At 47.8% G+C, this 14536-nt stretch overlaps 1 protein-coding gene across 1 annotated transcript in view; it reads left to right on the top strand.

The window, feature by feature from the left end:
• VWC2L (von Willebrand factor C domain containing 2 like) overlaps positions 1 to 14095 on the top strand; it is a 54529-nt gene extending 40434 nt beyond the window's left edge. Inside the window, exon 4 of the mRNA XM_075027915.1 lies at positions 11918 to 14095. Coding sequence (XP_074884016.1) covers positions 11918 to 12066 — 149 coding nt within the window. The 3' untranslated portion in view covers positions 12067 to 14095. The remainder of the gene's footprint in view (positions 1 to 11917) is intronic.
• Positions 14096 to 14536: the final 441 nt, after the last annotated feature.

Below are 14536 nucleotides of genomic sequence, written 5' to 3'. Positions count from 1 at the left end.
GAGTGAAGACCTGGTACTTTGACAATTGAGGGCTATTTTGCCACCAGCTTCTCTAGGTAAGGGTTTCCCCTCACATCTGAATGGGCAAAGAGCTACTGCTCCCTGCCGGTGTCCAAGGACAGTGCCTTGCACCATTGCAGTGGGCAGGAAGAACATCCAGCCAAGTGCCCGGCCACGTTTGCCACTCTGCAACCCACTTCCTTTATTGGGTGATGGGGGAAGTACCGGCTATAAGGGCAAAATCACCAGGACCAAGCCTGTCCCATGGCATGCGTTGTCCCATGGCTGCTCTTGGGACGCAAGCTGGCAAGGTGAAGGCAGCAGAAACACAATGGCACATTATATATATACACCCTCTGGGTATATATTTCTTCACTTACAGGTTTATTCTCTTGGAAGATCCAACTTTTCCTGCCTTTGGCTGCTGATTTTACCAGTAACATGGTCAGCTGATGTGATATTTTAATGGTAGTTTTATTAATTGATTTCTTTTAAATTAACCTGTTTGATACCAGCTCCAAAAAAGCCACCTCACCTTATTTGCCATGTTTGAAACATTAAAAGAATTAATGTACCTTCTGTGCTGTTGGAGTTCATTTGGGGAAATACCTATTTAGACAACTTTTTTAAAGCCTATTACTTACCTGAAAGGTTGTAATGACCTAGGAGTAGGTTTCATTGCCTGCAATTAAAATCTACCTATATTTTTGAAAAAAATCTATGGTATTCTCCCAAAGCTTTATGCTGTCTGCAAAGAGATTTTTAAGAGCTAATCCTTTTCGTTTGGTCAGATAAATGTTGAAACATGCATTTCTCACTTAATAGATGGTTATTGCTGTCTTTGAGGTGTTACTATTTTCCTTCTTCAACCTTGAATGTACACAGTAAAAATCTGATTCAGAAAAGCTGTTTTATATGCACAGTGTCTGCCTGTGCAATGCTGAGCACCTTGTCTGTGTGGGTTTTTTACCATAAGCTAAACTTCTCAGTGCTGATTAAGGTATTTGCACATGTAGATCCTTTTAAAATGAAGAGGAATTTGGTGTGCAAGTCCCATAGGTGACTTCTTTGAAAATGCCAACCTGCATTTTATATTTAAGGGAGGGGGAAACCCTACATTTAAGGCTAGGTCTGTAGCCGTGCGATTTGCTCTTCTGCTGTCTGAGAGCTGATCCTGACATACGCCGTGCATTGGCTCCTCCGTGACCTTGGTGGCAGTGATTCAACTTCAATGCTGCTCTCAATTTGGGTGTGTTATTCAATCAGCAGAGTGGGTAAATTATTATGAATTTGATATTAGTTATTAATTTGCACTGCAGCAATGCCTCACCCTGCTGGTCAACAGTCCATAGCTCACTACTAGATTAGAAACCCAATAAAATGGGGAAACTGGGGTGGAGGTTTTGCAGGGAGTTTGAAGTACACTCAGATGTGCTCCCAGCTTTGATTTTGGTGCACTTGGGATCAGAAATAGAGAGGCTGGATGCATGGGCTTGGAGGAAATGCCCATACTATGAGGCAAATAGTCTAAAGCAGCGCGAAACATACTGCTTGCCCTATTTTCTTCAGTGTGCCCAGATCAGTTTTATTAGAGTATCTGCACTGGTCTTGGATTGTTAAAAACTGATTAAAAAGGTTCATTCTCACAGCTGAGACTCCCCACAGTTTGTTATCATATCTCAATCCACAATATTCTTGCTGGAGGAAAAGTTCCGCTCCTTCTGGGCTTTAACCTTGGGAACTGCCCAGTTTGGCATTCCCTTGTACCCATCAGTGGCAACGTCGGCTGTCAGTCATTGGCACCGCTGATCTGATTTCTGCAGAAATTATTATGATTTCTGCAGATGCCTGTACTGAACATGTGTTTTTCTCCATCATCTCCATGCTGTCTTCCCTGCGGCAAGCCATGCCAAATGCCTAATCTAGGGCTTTGCTGCCATCCCAGCGTGGGCAGTGCTGTGTGTCAGAAAGCAAAACAGTGTCGCTGCCCAGGGATGGACGGGTTGGAGGTGACCATCAACCTTGAGCTTGGTCCCCCATCGTCATGCTCATCCCACAAGCACAGCGGATGAAGAGAGAAGTGGGGCTGCAATTTTCAGCTGGTGTTTTTTAACTGTCGAAGAGCTGCTGTCTTTATTTAACTTGCTGAGTGATAATCTGAAGCCTGTCTGGACAGCTCAGATCTGTATCGGTTCTGGTAGAGGTCACCGCTTCTAAACAGACTGCTTTTAAATTGCACCCATAGATCTTCCTTGCGCCAAAACATTCCTGCTCCAGTATTTAGTGATGCCTGAAGTTATGTCTCCACATCAAATTAAGTAACTGCACTATCAATAAGGAGGAGTAATGTGGTGTATTCCCTTCTGGATGTCTCCCTGGCCCTCATTTGTTTGCTGCTCCTGATTAAGATGGATAACGAGCTATCAGTAATTTTCTAACCGCGGTGCAAAGCATTGAGGATTAAATCACTCTGTGTCACTGGGAGCCAGGTCATAATTTAGGGAACTCGAGTGGGTCCCCTGCATTCATTAGACTCCAAGGCAGTGGATTCTTGGGGTTGTCTGAGCAAAGTCCGGATGATGTGAACATCACTGCACGGGGAGAGCCAGAAGGTGGCATGGGGCCACCAGGAGATCCCTGTCCCACTGGGCTGCCTGAGAGCTGCACTTGTGTTTTATCTTATTTATTGTGCTGGCTTCATCGCTGGCAAAAGTCAGTGGAAAGGCTCCTGTTGCCCTGAATTTAGCTTTTCAGCTCCGTCTCTCCTTTTAATGCACTCCTTTTAATGATGTAGGGCTTGCTTAGAGTGAGAAACTTGGATTTAGATTGGAGAAGGATACTGCAGATATATATATATTTTTTTAGTGCAGAGATTAAATAACTTTTAGGCATCTTCAGGCACCCAGCAATGTGAATTATGGCTGGAAAAATCTGTCATGTAAATAGGCAGTGTTTGAGAAGGGCTGTTAGCATCGTCCTATGAGGAGTGAAGTACGCAGGAACAATGGAAACCAGCTGCAGATCAGCTTCGGAGGAGATTAATTCTTTGGGGCAACAGTGTGCAAGCTTGAAAGTTCATGGATGGCTAGGACATACCACCAGTTGACTCCAGGGAGCTTTTAGCCAGAGCCAGTGGGGTTTGTCCACAAATAAAAAAAGAAAAGGCTCTCATTTTGCAACATTTTAGACAACACAGTGAAAGTGGAGACATTTACTGGAGGTGCCATCTCTCCGTGGGTGGCTGGAGAAGGTTTCAAAGGAAGAGTGCACCTTCGACCTTGGGGTCACCTCGAGGAGGTGACACTTGTTACCATGACTAAGAGCCATCATCCTGCAATACTCTGCCTAAAAGTGGAAACATCCCAGGCAGAAGGTGGCCTTGTCACAGAAACATCGCTTGGTCCATCCTTGCATGTATCTATATTTTGGTTCCTTGTAGCAAAGAAGGCAGGAGTGACATACCTACATCACCAGGAGCTCTTTGCACTGACTGCGCTGGTGAATGAGGACCGGAGCAGGCTGAGATTTGGTGGAAAAGCTTGCACAAACCTCCTGTCCTTCCAGGAAAACACTGGCTGAAAGCAAATGAACAACAAAAAAAGGCTGTGGGAAATGTATCTTTCAGACTTCCTTGGCTTTGCTTATATGTATATATACACATAGCTATGTACTTCAGGTCCATGAAACACTTTGGGGATTTTAAAATATCAACAGCAACCAAAAAAAGGGCCCAGAGCAATTCCTGAGCTTTTGAATGGCAGAGGGGCCGGGGGGCTGCTGGGGCCATTGCTAGCCCTGTGCTCACTCACATCTCCTCCTCAAAGCTTTCCATGCCTGCCTTGGTTTTTGTCCCTCAACTCGTGGAGGAGGATGGGACGAAACCCACAGCAATTTCATCCCAGCATCCGCTCGCTTGTGGGCCTGTTGCCAAAAAAACAGCGCCTCTTTTGCCTTCTTCCCCGCTGTTCACTGCCCGCCCCACCGCGAGACAGAGCTCCCTCGCCTGCCAGATGGAGACGCCGCGTTTCTGGCAGCTGCCACACTGGGTAGGCTTCCTTATACCCACAGCGTGTTATTGCCATCCAACAGGTCTGCGGTGGTGCGGGGTGGGATGAGCAGACGATGGCTTGTTTGTGCTAGTGACCAACTTTCACCTACCCACGCTGAAAACATTGACGTGCTCCAGCACGCAGCGCTTCCAAGTTGAGATGTGCAGCCGATTAGCATTTGGGGTGGCAGATGGCTCTGCAAAGTGCTTTGCTTACGGCAGCGAGGACTGACACCTCCAGCATCCCCCTGCCTGCTCGCTGTAGGGATTTTTAATTTGCAGCGCTGAGGCTGGCAGGGTTTGGTAGGCTCAACTCCTAGTCCCTCCTGAAGATGGAGCAGCATCCAGATTTTATTGGGGTGGTGGCTGAGGTGTTGATGCAGCTTCCATGTTAGTGTGCAGGCAGTTTAGGAGAGTGCGTCTGCTGCCAGAGAGGGTGAGCGGGCTGGGAAGGGGCTTTCAAAGTCTTGCTGGTGATTTGGATGCGGGCACTGGCCTGAAACCGTCCTGTTTATAGCCCTGCAGGAGCCTTTGTGCAGGTTGGGTGGGGTTGGACTTGGGTTGTAGGGGAGTCCAGGGGAGGGTATTTTCACCTGGCGTATGTATTGGGAGCGTGTGGGATAAACAGATGTCCTCTAATCTGCAAAAAGCTGTGTCCTCCATAGCCTGAGGGACATGGACATCACCTCCGGGTCCAGGGAGGAGGCAGAGCCACAGTGTACTCCCTCCTGCCACCACCAAGAAGCAACTAGCCACAGACCAGGGATCAGATCTGGGTGTTATCGGGGTGTAAACTCACACCCCCCTAAGCCATAGTCATGGCAGCCCTGTTTCCCACGCACCCTCAGGCTTCAGCCATGCTCAGCTTCAGCCTCTTTCTAACACAAAAAAAGCCCCAGGATTGTTATCTTTTGGTGGGGTTTTCAGCCTCCGCTGCAGAGCATCACCAAATTTAATTTTCAACAAGGCAAAGCTCAACATCAGCAGCTGACTTCTTTATGTCTCACCTCCAGCTTCACCCGCTGCCTTCTCCTCCCCCCCCTGGGTGAGGGGGCAGGCAGTCTCAATACCAGGCAGCTAAAACAAGACTTCTTCCCTTCTCGACTCGTTAATTAAAGCCACAAATTGAGCTCTTTTCTTGCAATCCGAAGTGAACGCATAAATAGCATTGACAGAGCTAAATGAACATTTGAAAATATCCTGCAGGATCAGCAGAGAGGAGCTGTGTTAACCTCCAGAAACAGAGGCCGTCATTAAAAACAAGATGTTGTTTTTTCTTCCCCCCACTGAGCACATTGTTTAGCCTGGACTTGGAAAAAGTCCCAAGGTGCAGGCAGCTGGTGATTTCTGCCCTCTGTGCCAGAGCGTGGGGATCACTTGTATTTCTGCTGTGTTTTGCGTCTTTCTCTGTTGGGGAGTTGTCCACGAGCATCCTTGCATGGTTTTCAGGGTGTAATCCTCACCTGGTAGTTGCTTTGCAAGTGGTTGTTTCAGCTGAGCGGTGCTGGGAGTGCTGTACACCAGCACTGGAGACCTCATGGCTTATGGTGTGGGATGGTCATGGTGAAGACTATGAGATACTTGTTTTGTGGAGACATGCAAAGAAAAATCCGCCTTCCCACTGAGAAGACACTTGGCCATGTTCACTAGAAACGGCTCCCCCAGTTCAACACATTGCTAGCAGTAAATGCCCATGCCCTGTTGCGTTCGTGGTCAAGCTCCAAAAGCAAAGCCATCAAGACTCATTCAGCTGAATGAGCGTCCATGGGGATGTTTTCAGGCTGTATCTATTCCTAAATACTGTTGGGAAACACCACCACCTTCTGCTTATCTCTTGCAACTTTAATTGTGGGGCACATCACACAGGAGCCTGAGGGATGGCTGGCTAAATTGAGTTGCTATTTAGCATCTATCTATCTAAACTACCGGTGCAAGGTGGGTAAATGTAGTCATCAGTGCATCTCTCCTTGACGTTATCCATTGACTGAATAAGCTAAATTCTCTTGGAGTCAGCATTAATATTTCCTAAAGGGATTGGGAGGCTCTTAAAGGAGTGGCGGGAGACATAGGATTATCATCAGAAAATATTTAACTAAGAGGAAAATACTGCTCCTTGCTGAAATAGGACGTTGTACCATGAGAAGTTCCGGTGAAGGTGATGAGCTTCGCTTGGTGCAAGATGCTATTCAGGGCAAATCTGAATATCATAGTTGGCCTGAAGTGATTCGTGCTTGCTGCGGTGCTTAACATTTGATTTCCTTTTATTGCTTCTTTGCACAGACAAAGCTAAATTCAGAGCTGCTGTAAGCCACTGGCAAAGCCATTGAGTTCAGTAAAACTCACCTGTGAAGCAGCTGGGAACAGCCTGCAGCCCGCAGCCCCCAGTAGCTGGGCTGGTGTTCAGCACCAAATGACTCCAAAGCATCAGTGTGACACTGTATGCTTGTGATGTTGGAGAGCATCATGCCCCACGCTCCTGCTATTTCCAGCTTTAACTCAGCATCCATGCGGGGTGCTCTTGGATTCACATGTTTTCTTCGCAAGCCCATAGTGCTGTGGTGGGGACAGTGCAGAAGATGCAGTGTGCTCATGAGCTAGAATGGCTGCTCCTCTTGCATTTGGGCTGTGAGGTTTTTTTTCCAGCGTGATAGGGAGCATCAGATCAGGGGGCTTCTGAGTTTCTTTAAAGAATGACCGTGCCACTGAGTCCCAAGAGGACTTAATCTCACACCCTTGGGTAGCATTGCATGATGTAGCAGGCGTGTATTAATGCCTGCACATGGGATTAGATGTATTCCCTCCATACCAGGGGTGCAGTTCAGCAGCACAACGTGGGTCATCACCCAGCTGCCTGGTCTTGCACGTACAGTTGCAAAATTTGCTGTCACTCTTCCCAAACAACAAACTGTGTATGATTTTTCTACATCTCTCCCATCAAAACAGCATCCGAATGTCCCTAATATATCTCCATAAAAATCTTCACAGTTGTTCTAGCAAACAGCCTGGAGTGCTGTGGTCTTTTATGAGTATTAACTATGTTAAGCAAAGCAAATCTCACAATTACGTTGTCTGTGGGAGCAGCAAACTTCTCCCATCAGTCTTCCTGAGCAAGGAAAAGAGGTTGATTACTGTCCTGTTTTCATTACGGTCGTGGTTTAACATGCTTTTACAAAGACCAGGACGATAGCCCTTGCCCAAAGCAGCTTCTTGTTCCTACTGCTATTATCATAAGTAACTTTCTTGATGGATGTGCTTGACATATCATCAAATGTTTCTGAGCAGCATCTTCCTTTGAATAATAATAAACCCCACACACACACATTGCTGTGCTGTTCTGTCTCATTCTTTGTGATTTTTTACATCAATTGGGCAGATCCTGGTCTCAGGCTCTCCTTTGAGCAGCACAAAGCCACAGTGGGAAGAGCTCAGGACAGTCCCCAGAAGCATGGGATTGGGGCACTGAGCTTTTGAAATGTTGGGAGGCTGATCTAAGGGAGGGGAAATAAATATTAGAGACCTTAAAGAAGTCCAGTTAGCTCTGCTGCAAATCAAAAAAAGGACTTGGTTTCTTGCTGTGAATCCAGTTGTAGCTTTACGGGCTGCAGCTCCTCTAAGGCACATCGCAAAACCACGTAGCATCCCCAGGTGCTGGATGTTATCTCTGGCAATGCATTAGCTGTTGGCTCTATAAAACCCAAGGTTGCTGGAAAACTCCCTGGTGACTTGTGCCGTTGCATAGAAAATGCCACTTGTCTGAGGCATATTTTTCCACTAAATTTCAGCAGTGCAGTGTCCCTCTCCAAGTGCATCTTTCTCATGCCTCTGCCGCAGGTGTGATGCTCACTGCATCCCATTTTGAACAAACAGGATCCCCTTTTCCAATATGAAGGTGGGAGAAGTTTAGATAGGAAAAGAAAGGGGCTGCCTGATAGTGATTGTGCTGGAAAATTGGTTTTCAGGCGGTGGGAACTAAAGTTGAATTATCACAAATGGAGTGTGGAAATTCTGCCTTCCATTAGAAATCCATGTTTCTATAGTGGTGGGGAGAGCAGGGAGGGGAGAGAGGATGCAAAAATGCTCCACCCAGCTTGCTGTGGTGTGCAAAAGGAAAAATTTCACTCTGGCAATGCAGAGGTGGCTATTTTGAGAGAGTGCTGGGGAAAAGAAAGGTCCAGAGCAGTGGTAGTGTTGGCCTAAATTAAAAGTACTAAGATCTGACAGAAGAGATGGATGTTCTGAAATGGCACCAAAACATCACATAGGAGGGCAGATGTCAGTAGAGCCCAAAGCCAGGTTTTCATCCATTTTGCTAAAAGCCAAGAAGAAGGAAAACAAACCCCCTTGCTGTAATTTTTCCCATGGTTCAGCCTCTGAATACGGCTTCTTCCTTAGGTATGCTCAGGTGATGTTTAGCTGGCCAGCCCAGGGATGCTCAGTGCTGCTTCAGAGTGGGCTTGTTTGGCTGTCCCCCAATGTTCCTCGCAGCCTTTAGTCCCTATGATTCATCCAAAATAGCTGTAATTTTTCCTCTTCCTCTTGCCCAGCCCCTTTGAGGGGGGTGGTAGCATCCCAAGGATTTTCTGTTAGATGCGGGGCCGCTTGCCAGGTCCTTCCTGGCTCAATAGATGCCAGAGATCAGAGGGGCAGATCATTAGTGTTTAATTACTATTTTGCAGAGTTGCCCTACGTCCTTGGCTGGGGCAGGGACGTTGCTGCTGTGGTACTGTCCCCAAATTGAGCGATCCCCTCTTGGCTGGGGACCTCAAAGACATGGGTGATGCTTTTAGTACATCCCCCTCATCCATCTCCTCTTTTCATCATGGTGTCTGCTTTCTGCTTCTCGGCTCTGGGATAGGGATGTTAATGAGGGGTGTTTAATGATTATTTTTTTTCCAGATGACCCCGCTGGGGATGCTCAAGAGGGAGAAGGGACCTGGGGCTGCTGGGAGGAGGAGGAAGGGCTGATGGAGCAGCCGTGGGATGACAGATGAGTAGGACACAAGGAAAAATAAGCTCTTCCCCAGTTGGCAGTACCCCATCAGCCAGTCCCAACTCATTCACCCTAGGCTGACTGTGACTCCGAGCCATGCTCTGCCCCTGCAGCATTTCAGTGCAGGGATGCAGCCAAAACCCTGTGAGGAGGACGCTGGGTCCCCAAACCCAGGCCGGGCGACGAAGGCTGGCCCACCTGCGAGTGAGAAAACATGATGGCTCCCGTCACTGCCAGCCTCCTGCGTGTTTTCAGGCACATTGAATAGGGTGGTGGTGCTATAAATCTGCTGTTGTTCAGCACCCGGAGAAGGCTGTGTCTGGAGATGCGTGTGGGTGTCAAGGCAGTATTGGCTTCTCAAATGAGATGATTAACAGGCAGCCACCGGGCAACAAGAGACAAAACAATCTTTCCCTTTCCTTGCCACCCTAATCTCCAGAGGAAGCTTTTTGTTTAAATTTTAATGAAAAGGGATTTTTGCTCTGGGAGCATGGAGCAGGCTGTTGTGTGAAGGCTGCCCATCCTGGGCATCCCCACCATCAGCAGGCAATCAGACCATCCTGTTAAAGAGGCACAGGCACTTACTTCAGCGTTAAATACTGCTAGCTACAATTATTGGCATTTGCATTGCATTTGAACCCTGGGCATTTAATGGCAGCAAATGAGCCAACGTGATGGCGAAGCCCATACTGGGTGTCATAACACAACACCCACCAGACTTGACAAAGCAGAGAATTAAAATCTGTGATGAAGAGCAGAGGCAGCGGCACAGCCAGCGCAGGGACCCAAAAGCCGTGGGAGGAAGTGACAACTTCAGAGGGTTGCCAAAGATATACCGCAGTTGGGATCATAGCCTTTCCAACCAAGATTGTGTCTTCCAGAGAGATGCCAACTTTGGAAATCTTCAGTTCATGACCAAAAAAGGTCATGACTTTTTCAACCACATGCTTGTAAAGAAAAACATATTAGTATATATGTGTGCATACAAAGCGTTTGGCTTTTCTGTAGTGCTGTGTGTCCTTGGCTGGTAACTTTTGGCTTTGAAGTTCTTTGCGCTATGGAATGACTGAGGTTGGAAGGGACCTTTGGAGGTTGTCCAGCCCAAAGCCCAGCTCAAAGCAGACTTAAAACATGCCCATGCCCAGTGTACTGCTCCTCAACTGCCAGCAGACCAGTATAGCCTGAACTCTAGCTCAGCAAGTGGTGTTGAATTTCCTTCTTTGGAGCAAAAGCCAGCTTCTTCCTGGCATCCTGACAGATTCGCATGCTGGCCAGGCAAAGGAGGAGACATCATCCTCCTTTCATGGAGACACACAGACCATCCCAGCACCACAGCCTGCCTTCCCAGGTCCTGCCCATAGAAGGAAACAGCAGCCCTGGAGTACACCCAGTCACCCCAAATTCTGGTACAGGAGCCATCAGAGGCATCTTTTTCAGGCCCTTCTGTTGTGACTTCAGTGAGATAGATGTGAAAAGTTGCTGTAGAGCTGATCTGTATTTGAAGAGGCCTTTAATAAAGGCGGGAGGTCACTTAAACACAAACAACATTCAGGCACTGTTTGGCTCAGCAGCAACCTGAATTGCCTATGTCTGGTTAAGCCCAGCCCTGTCAAACTCATGGCCTGTTGAGCTTAAACATAGGGTCCTGAGGAGCATCTTAATAAAGTCAGGGCACTAATAAATCAGCAAAATGAAATAAATAGTTCTCCAGGACTATAAAACATGAGACCCTAGTACTGGGTTGGCTACAGCTCACCCTGTTCCCAGCCACGTAGGGACCCTATTTTCCCATTAGTCTTAAGCCTTATTTTAAGCACTAACAACTTGCCTGTAATTTCATGTCTGTACACGCTCTCATCTTTTGAATGCATCTCGTGCACCGGAGGCATAGATTAAAACCGGTGGCCAGCCGAGAGGTGACATTTCGGAGCAGCACTTGAGCCATGAGACACTTTTCAAATGTCTTCACGCTTCCCTGATGCCACAAATGCAACCGCCTCGATTTTTTTTCTGTGTGCTGCTGGCTCTGACATTAATTCCTGGCTCTAACAGATGTGGGAGCAAGAGGGGAGGAGGAGAGGGTTTGCAGAGGGACAGCTGGGCAATTGGTATTTGTGGGGCTTTTATGAGAAGGAGGAAAATAAGATCCGTGCTGACTTGCTGCTCAGCTTTGATATTGTATAACAAAGAAGCCAAAAAAATTACCAATAATGAGCAGATTAAAGGAATTGACCTTGAGAAAAACCAGATTTGATCAGAAAGCTTATTTGGGAGGAGAATTATTTTTGTTAATTGGATGCTATAAATCATTTATGGTTAATAGCCCCGAGCTGGTGGGGGTCCCTGGGGTCGCTGGGTGTTCGGGCATGGCTGCCGTGGTCCTGGGGGATGAATCATCTCCGGTCCCTACAGCTCGGCGCAAGCACACCAGGCTGGAGCAGCAAAGGCTGGGCTGTGTCCTGATGCTTGTCCTCATGGTCTTACCTGTCTCACAGCCAAATTTTAGGAAAAAGAGATGCTAAATTAGTGGGCAAATGGGTAGAAAAAGCCAGGCGCATCAATGGAGCATCTGATGCCATTTGTACTAGGTGTTTGGTACAGAAACACAAGAAGGAAAGTTTCAAGGCCATTTTTTTCCTTTAGTGCCTGAAGGCAGGCAAAAAAAATGTGACAAGTGATAGGCGTGGGGCGAAGACTTGGTGCTGAGCAGGCTGGGAGCATTGCTGCTGATTTTGGCAGTGGCAATGTTGCGGCTGGAGCACGGCAAGGGGCTGGGCTGAGCACCTGCCTGCTCCTGGGCAGTTATAGCAGACCTGCTACACCCAATTTAGAAACAAAAAAGTATTTATTATTTCTATTACTTCCGTGTGTTTTTGCAGGTCCGAACTGCTTTGCAGGAACCACAATAATTCCCGCCGGCATTGAAGTGAAGGTGGATGACTGTAACATCTGCCACTGCCACAATGGGGACTGGTGGAAGCCGGCGCAGTGCTCCAAGCGCGAGTGCCAGGGCAAGCAGGCTCTGTAGCAGAAACCCCCCCTGCCAGTGGCACCGCCAGCCAAACAACCCACCAATGACGATGACGCCAATGACGAAGGAACGGCTGCATACGCATCTGACCTCCCGCCAGCTGCAACAGGGTCACCAGCAAAACCTGCAAGGGTTTCACACAAGCAGAGATTTTACTCACGGGGAAGTGTGTCCCTGTCCTCCCCCTCTCCTGCTCTTCTCTCACTTTACACACTATGTATCCAGTATCTAGGTATCAACTCTGCTTTTGTAATATCAGTGCTTGGTAGGGATGCGGTGGTCAGATTTGGGGAGGAAAGAAGAAAAATGGCCCACGCTAGTTCTTGGACTGGTGATGCCTCTGAGACACCGATTGATTCACCGCTCTCACTTTCTACAATGTGGATCACGGGGTTTTTCACATTTATTTATTTAAGTTTTTTTTGCTATTGTGCTTTTTTTAAAATTATTTTTTTTTAAGCCTCTTCCTAAGCTGGGATCATTGGGGCAATACAGCTATGAGTGAAGCGATGGATCATTTTTATTGTGTCTGTAAGGGGAGGCTGCTAAGGACAGGAGGGAGGTAGAAATTAAGAGGGGGAAAAAGGGGTTAAAAAAACCCAACAACCCAGCTGGAATGTAACCTTCAGAATGACTGAGGTAGATGCACAGGTATACGACCGGACACCCAAGACACAAGCTGTATCTGTGTTACACTTTCCCCACTGAGTGGGGACAATAAAGTTGAAGACACCTACACAGTCACTGTGACCATGATGGGAGCATGAGCCAACACTGGCTGCGCGGGCAGAACCATAAAGTGTTGGAAAGGCACCGAGAAAGCAACATCTTCCCTGGGTTGTCTCTGCGTAATGCCTGGCCGGGGAGTCAGTGGTGGAGCAGAGGGAGGAGGGTCTCACCTGTGCCGCGGCCCCGCTGGCCCTTGGGCAGAGCAGGCGCTCACCTGCCCTTGCCCCAGCCCTGTTTTGCTGGCGTCGGGGCTGCTCTTGCTGGAGCCAAGGGCACCATTTCATTGACTTCAGCAATACCAGGACTCGGCTGCCACGAGTCAAAATTAAAATATCTGATACCCCCACTCTGCCTGTCACCCTTAGGGAGGTTTCCAGACCTGTCCCATTGCTGTGCCGGCACTAAACCGGCTCAGCTGGTGGGTAAAAGACCCTTTGCTGCAGCACACAGGGAGCCCTGGCTCTACCTGAGTCCCAGGAGCATTGGAGCATCGGTACTGCTGGGGAAAAAGCAAGCCGGGGGGCTGGGGATGGGCTGGCTGCATCTACAGGTATTGGCTTCTGGTGAAGGGTCTCTAGAAAACGGCTGTGTGGCTGCCTGCTGGAAGACCCTGCCAGCAGCCAAGGGTCCCCTTTGGGCTTTTTCACACCGGCACTTCTTGCTTTCTCAGGCTGCAGCTTCCAAGCGATACTGTGAGAGAAAAGCCACCAATGTCATTTCCCCACTCTGCCCTGCCCAAGTGAGTGCAGGAGCCTTTCCCATCCCTGTCCACGCTTGGTTTGCTGCTTTTTGGTCATGGCCATTAGGGTGATGGTGTTTATTTTGTTCAGACTTCAGTCCAGCACCTGCTTTTAACAGCAATGGCACCAAATCCTCCTTACAGCATCCTCCACTGAAGCGGATCAGCATGGTCAGTCTCGGTTTATGCACATTGTTGCCTTTATATTTTTATTTCTTCCCTGTTTTTGCATTTTACCGGAGGGTAGGGGGTAGGACAAGCACTAGTGCAGCAATTACCATACTTCAGCTGAGCATTGGCTTCCTACGAGTTGAGCTGGTACCATTAAAGAAGTCATCACCACATTTCTTTGTAAGCTGTTGCCTGTCAATGACTATCCAGTTTCAAAATTTTCAAACAATAGTGTGCCTGAAACTAGTGAGAAAAAAAATATTCTGTAAAAAAATGGGGGGTCTAGAAACAATATTTGATGTGTAAAAGACTATATTATTAAAAAATTATTTTGTTAAATATAAAGAGTGTGAACCAGCAAAAAAAAAACCAACCCCAAATTATATATCTGTGGTGTATTTTGCTCTGCTGATCATCATCCCTCAAGTTCCCAATTCCCCATCCCAGTCCTTGCTTCAGCCCCTGACTCTCTGCAGCATTGGTGAGTGCAGCAATGCAGCTGGTGTGGGAGGAGCGGGCTTGGAGCTTGGAAATCATAGAATCATAGAATGGTTTGGGTTGGAAGGGACCTTAAAGATCATCTAGTTCCACCCCCCCTGCTACAGGCAGGGACACCTTCCACTAGACCAGGTAGCTCAAAGCCCCATCCAACCTGGCCTTGAACCCTTCCAGGGATGGGGCATCCACAACCTCTCTGGGAAACCTGTGCCAGTGCCTCACCACCATCACAGTAAAGGACTTCTTCCTTCCTAATCTAAATCTACCCTCTTTCAGTTTAAAACCATTACCCCTCTTCCTATCACTACACTACCTGATAAAGAGTCCCTC

The sequence above is a fragment of the Buteo buteo genome, chromosome 5, assembly GCF_964188355.1.
Source record: "Buteo buteo chromosome 5, bButBut1.hap1.1, whole genome shotgun sequence".
NCBI classification, from domain to species: domain Eukaryota; kingdom Metazoa; phylum Chordata; class Aves; order Accipitriformes; family Accipitridae; genus Buteo; species Buteo buteo.
Note: the sequence above shows the minus strand (reverse complement) of the source record. Positions and strands in the feature narration are given on the sequence as shown.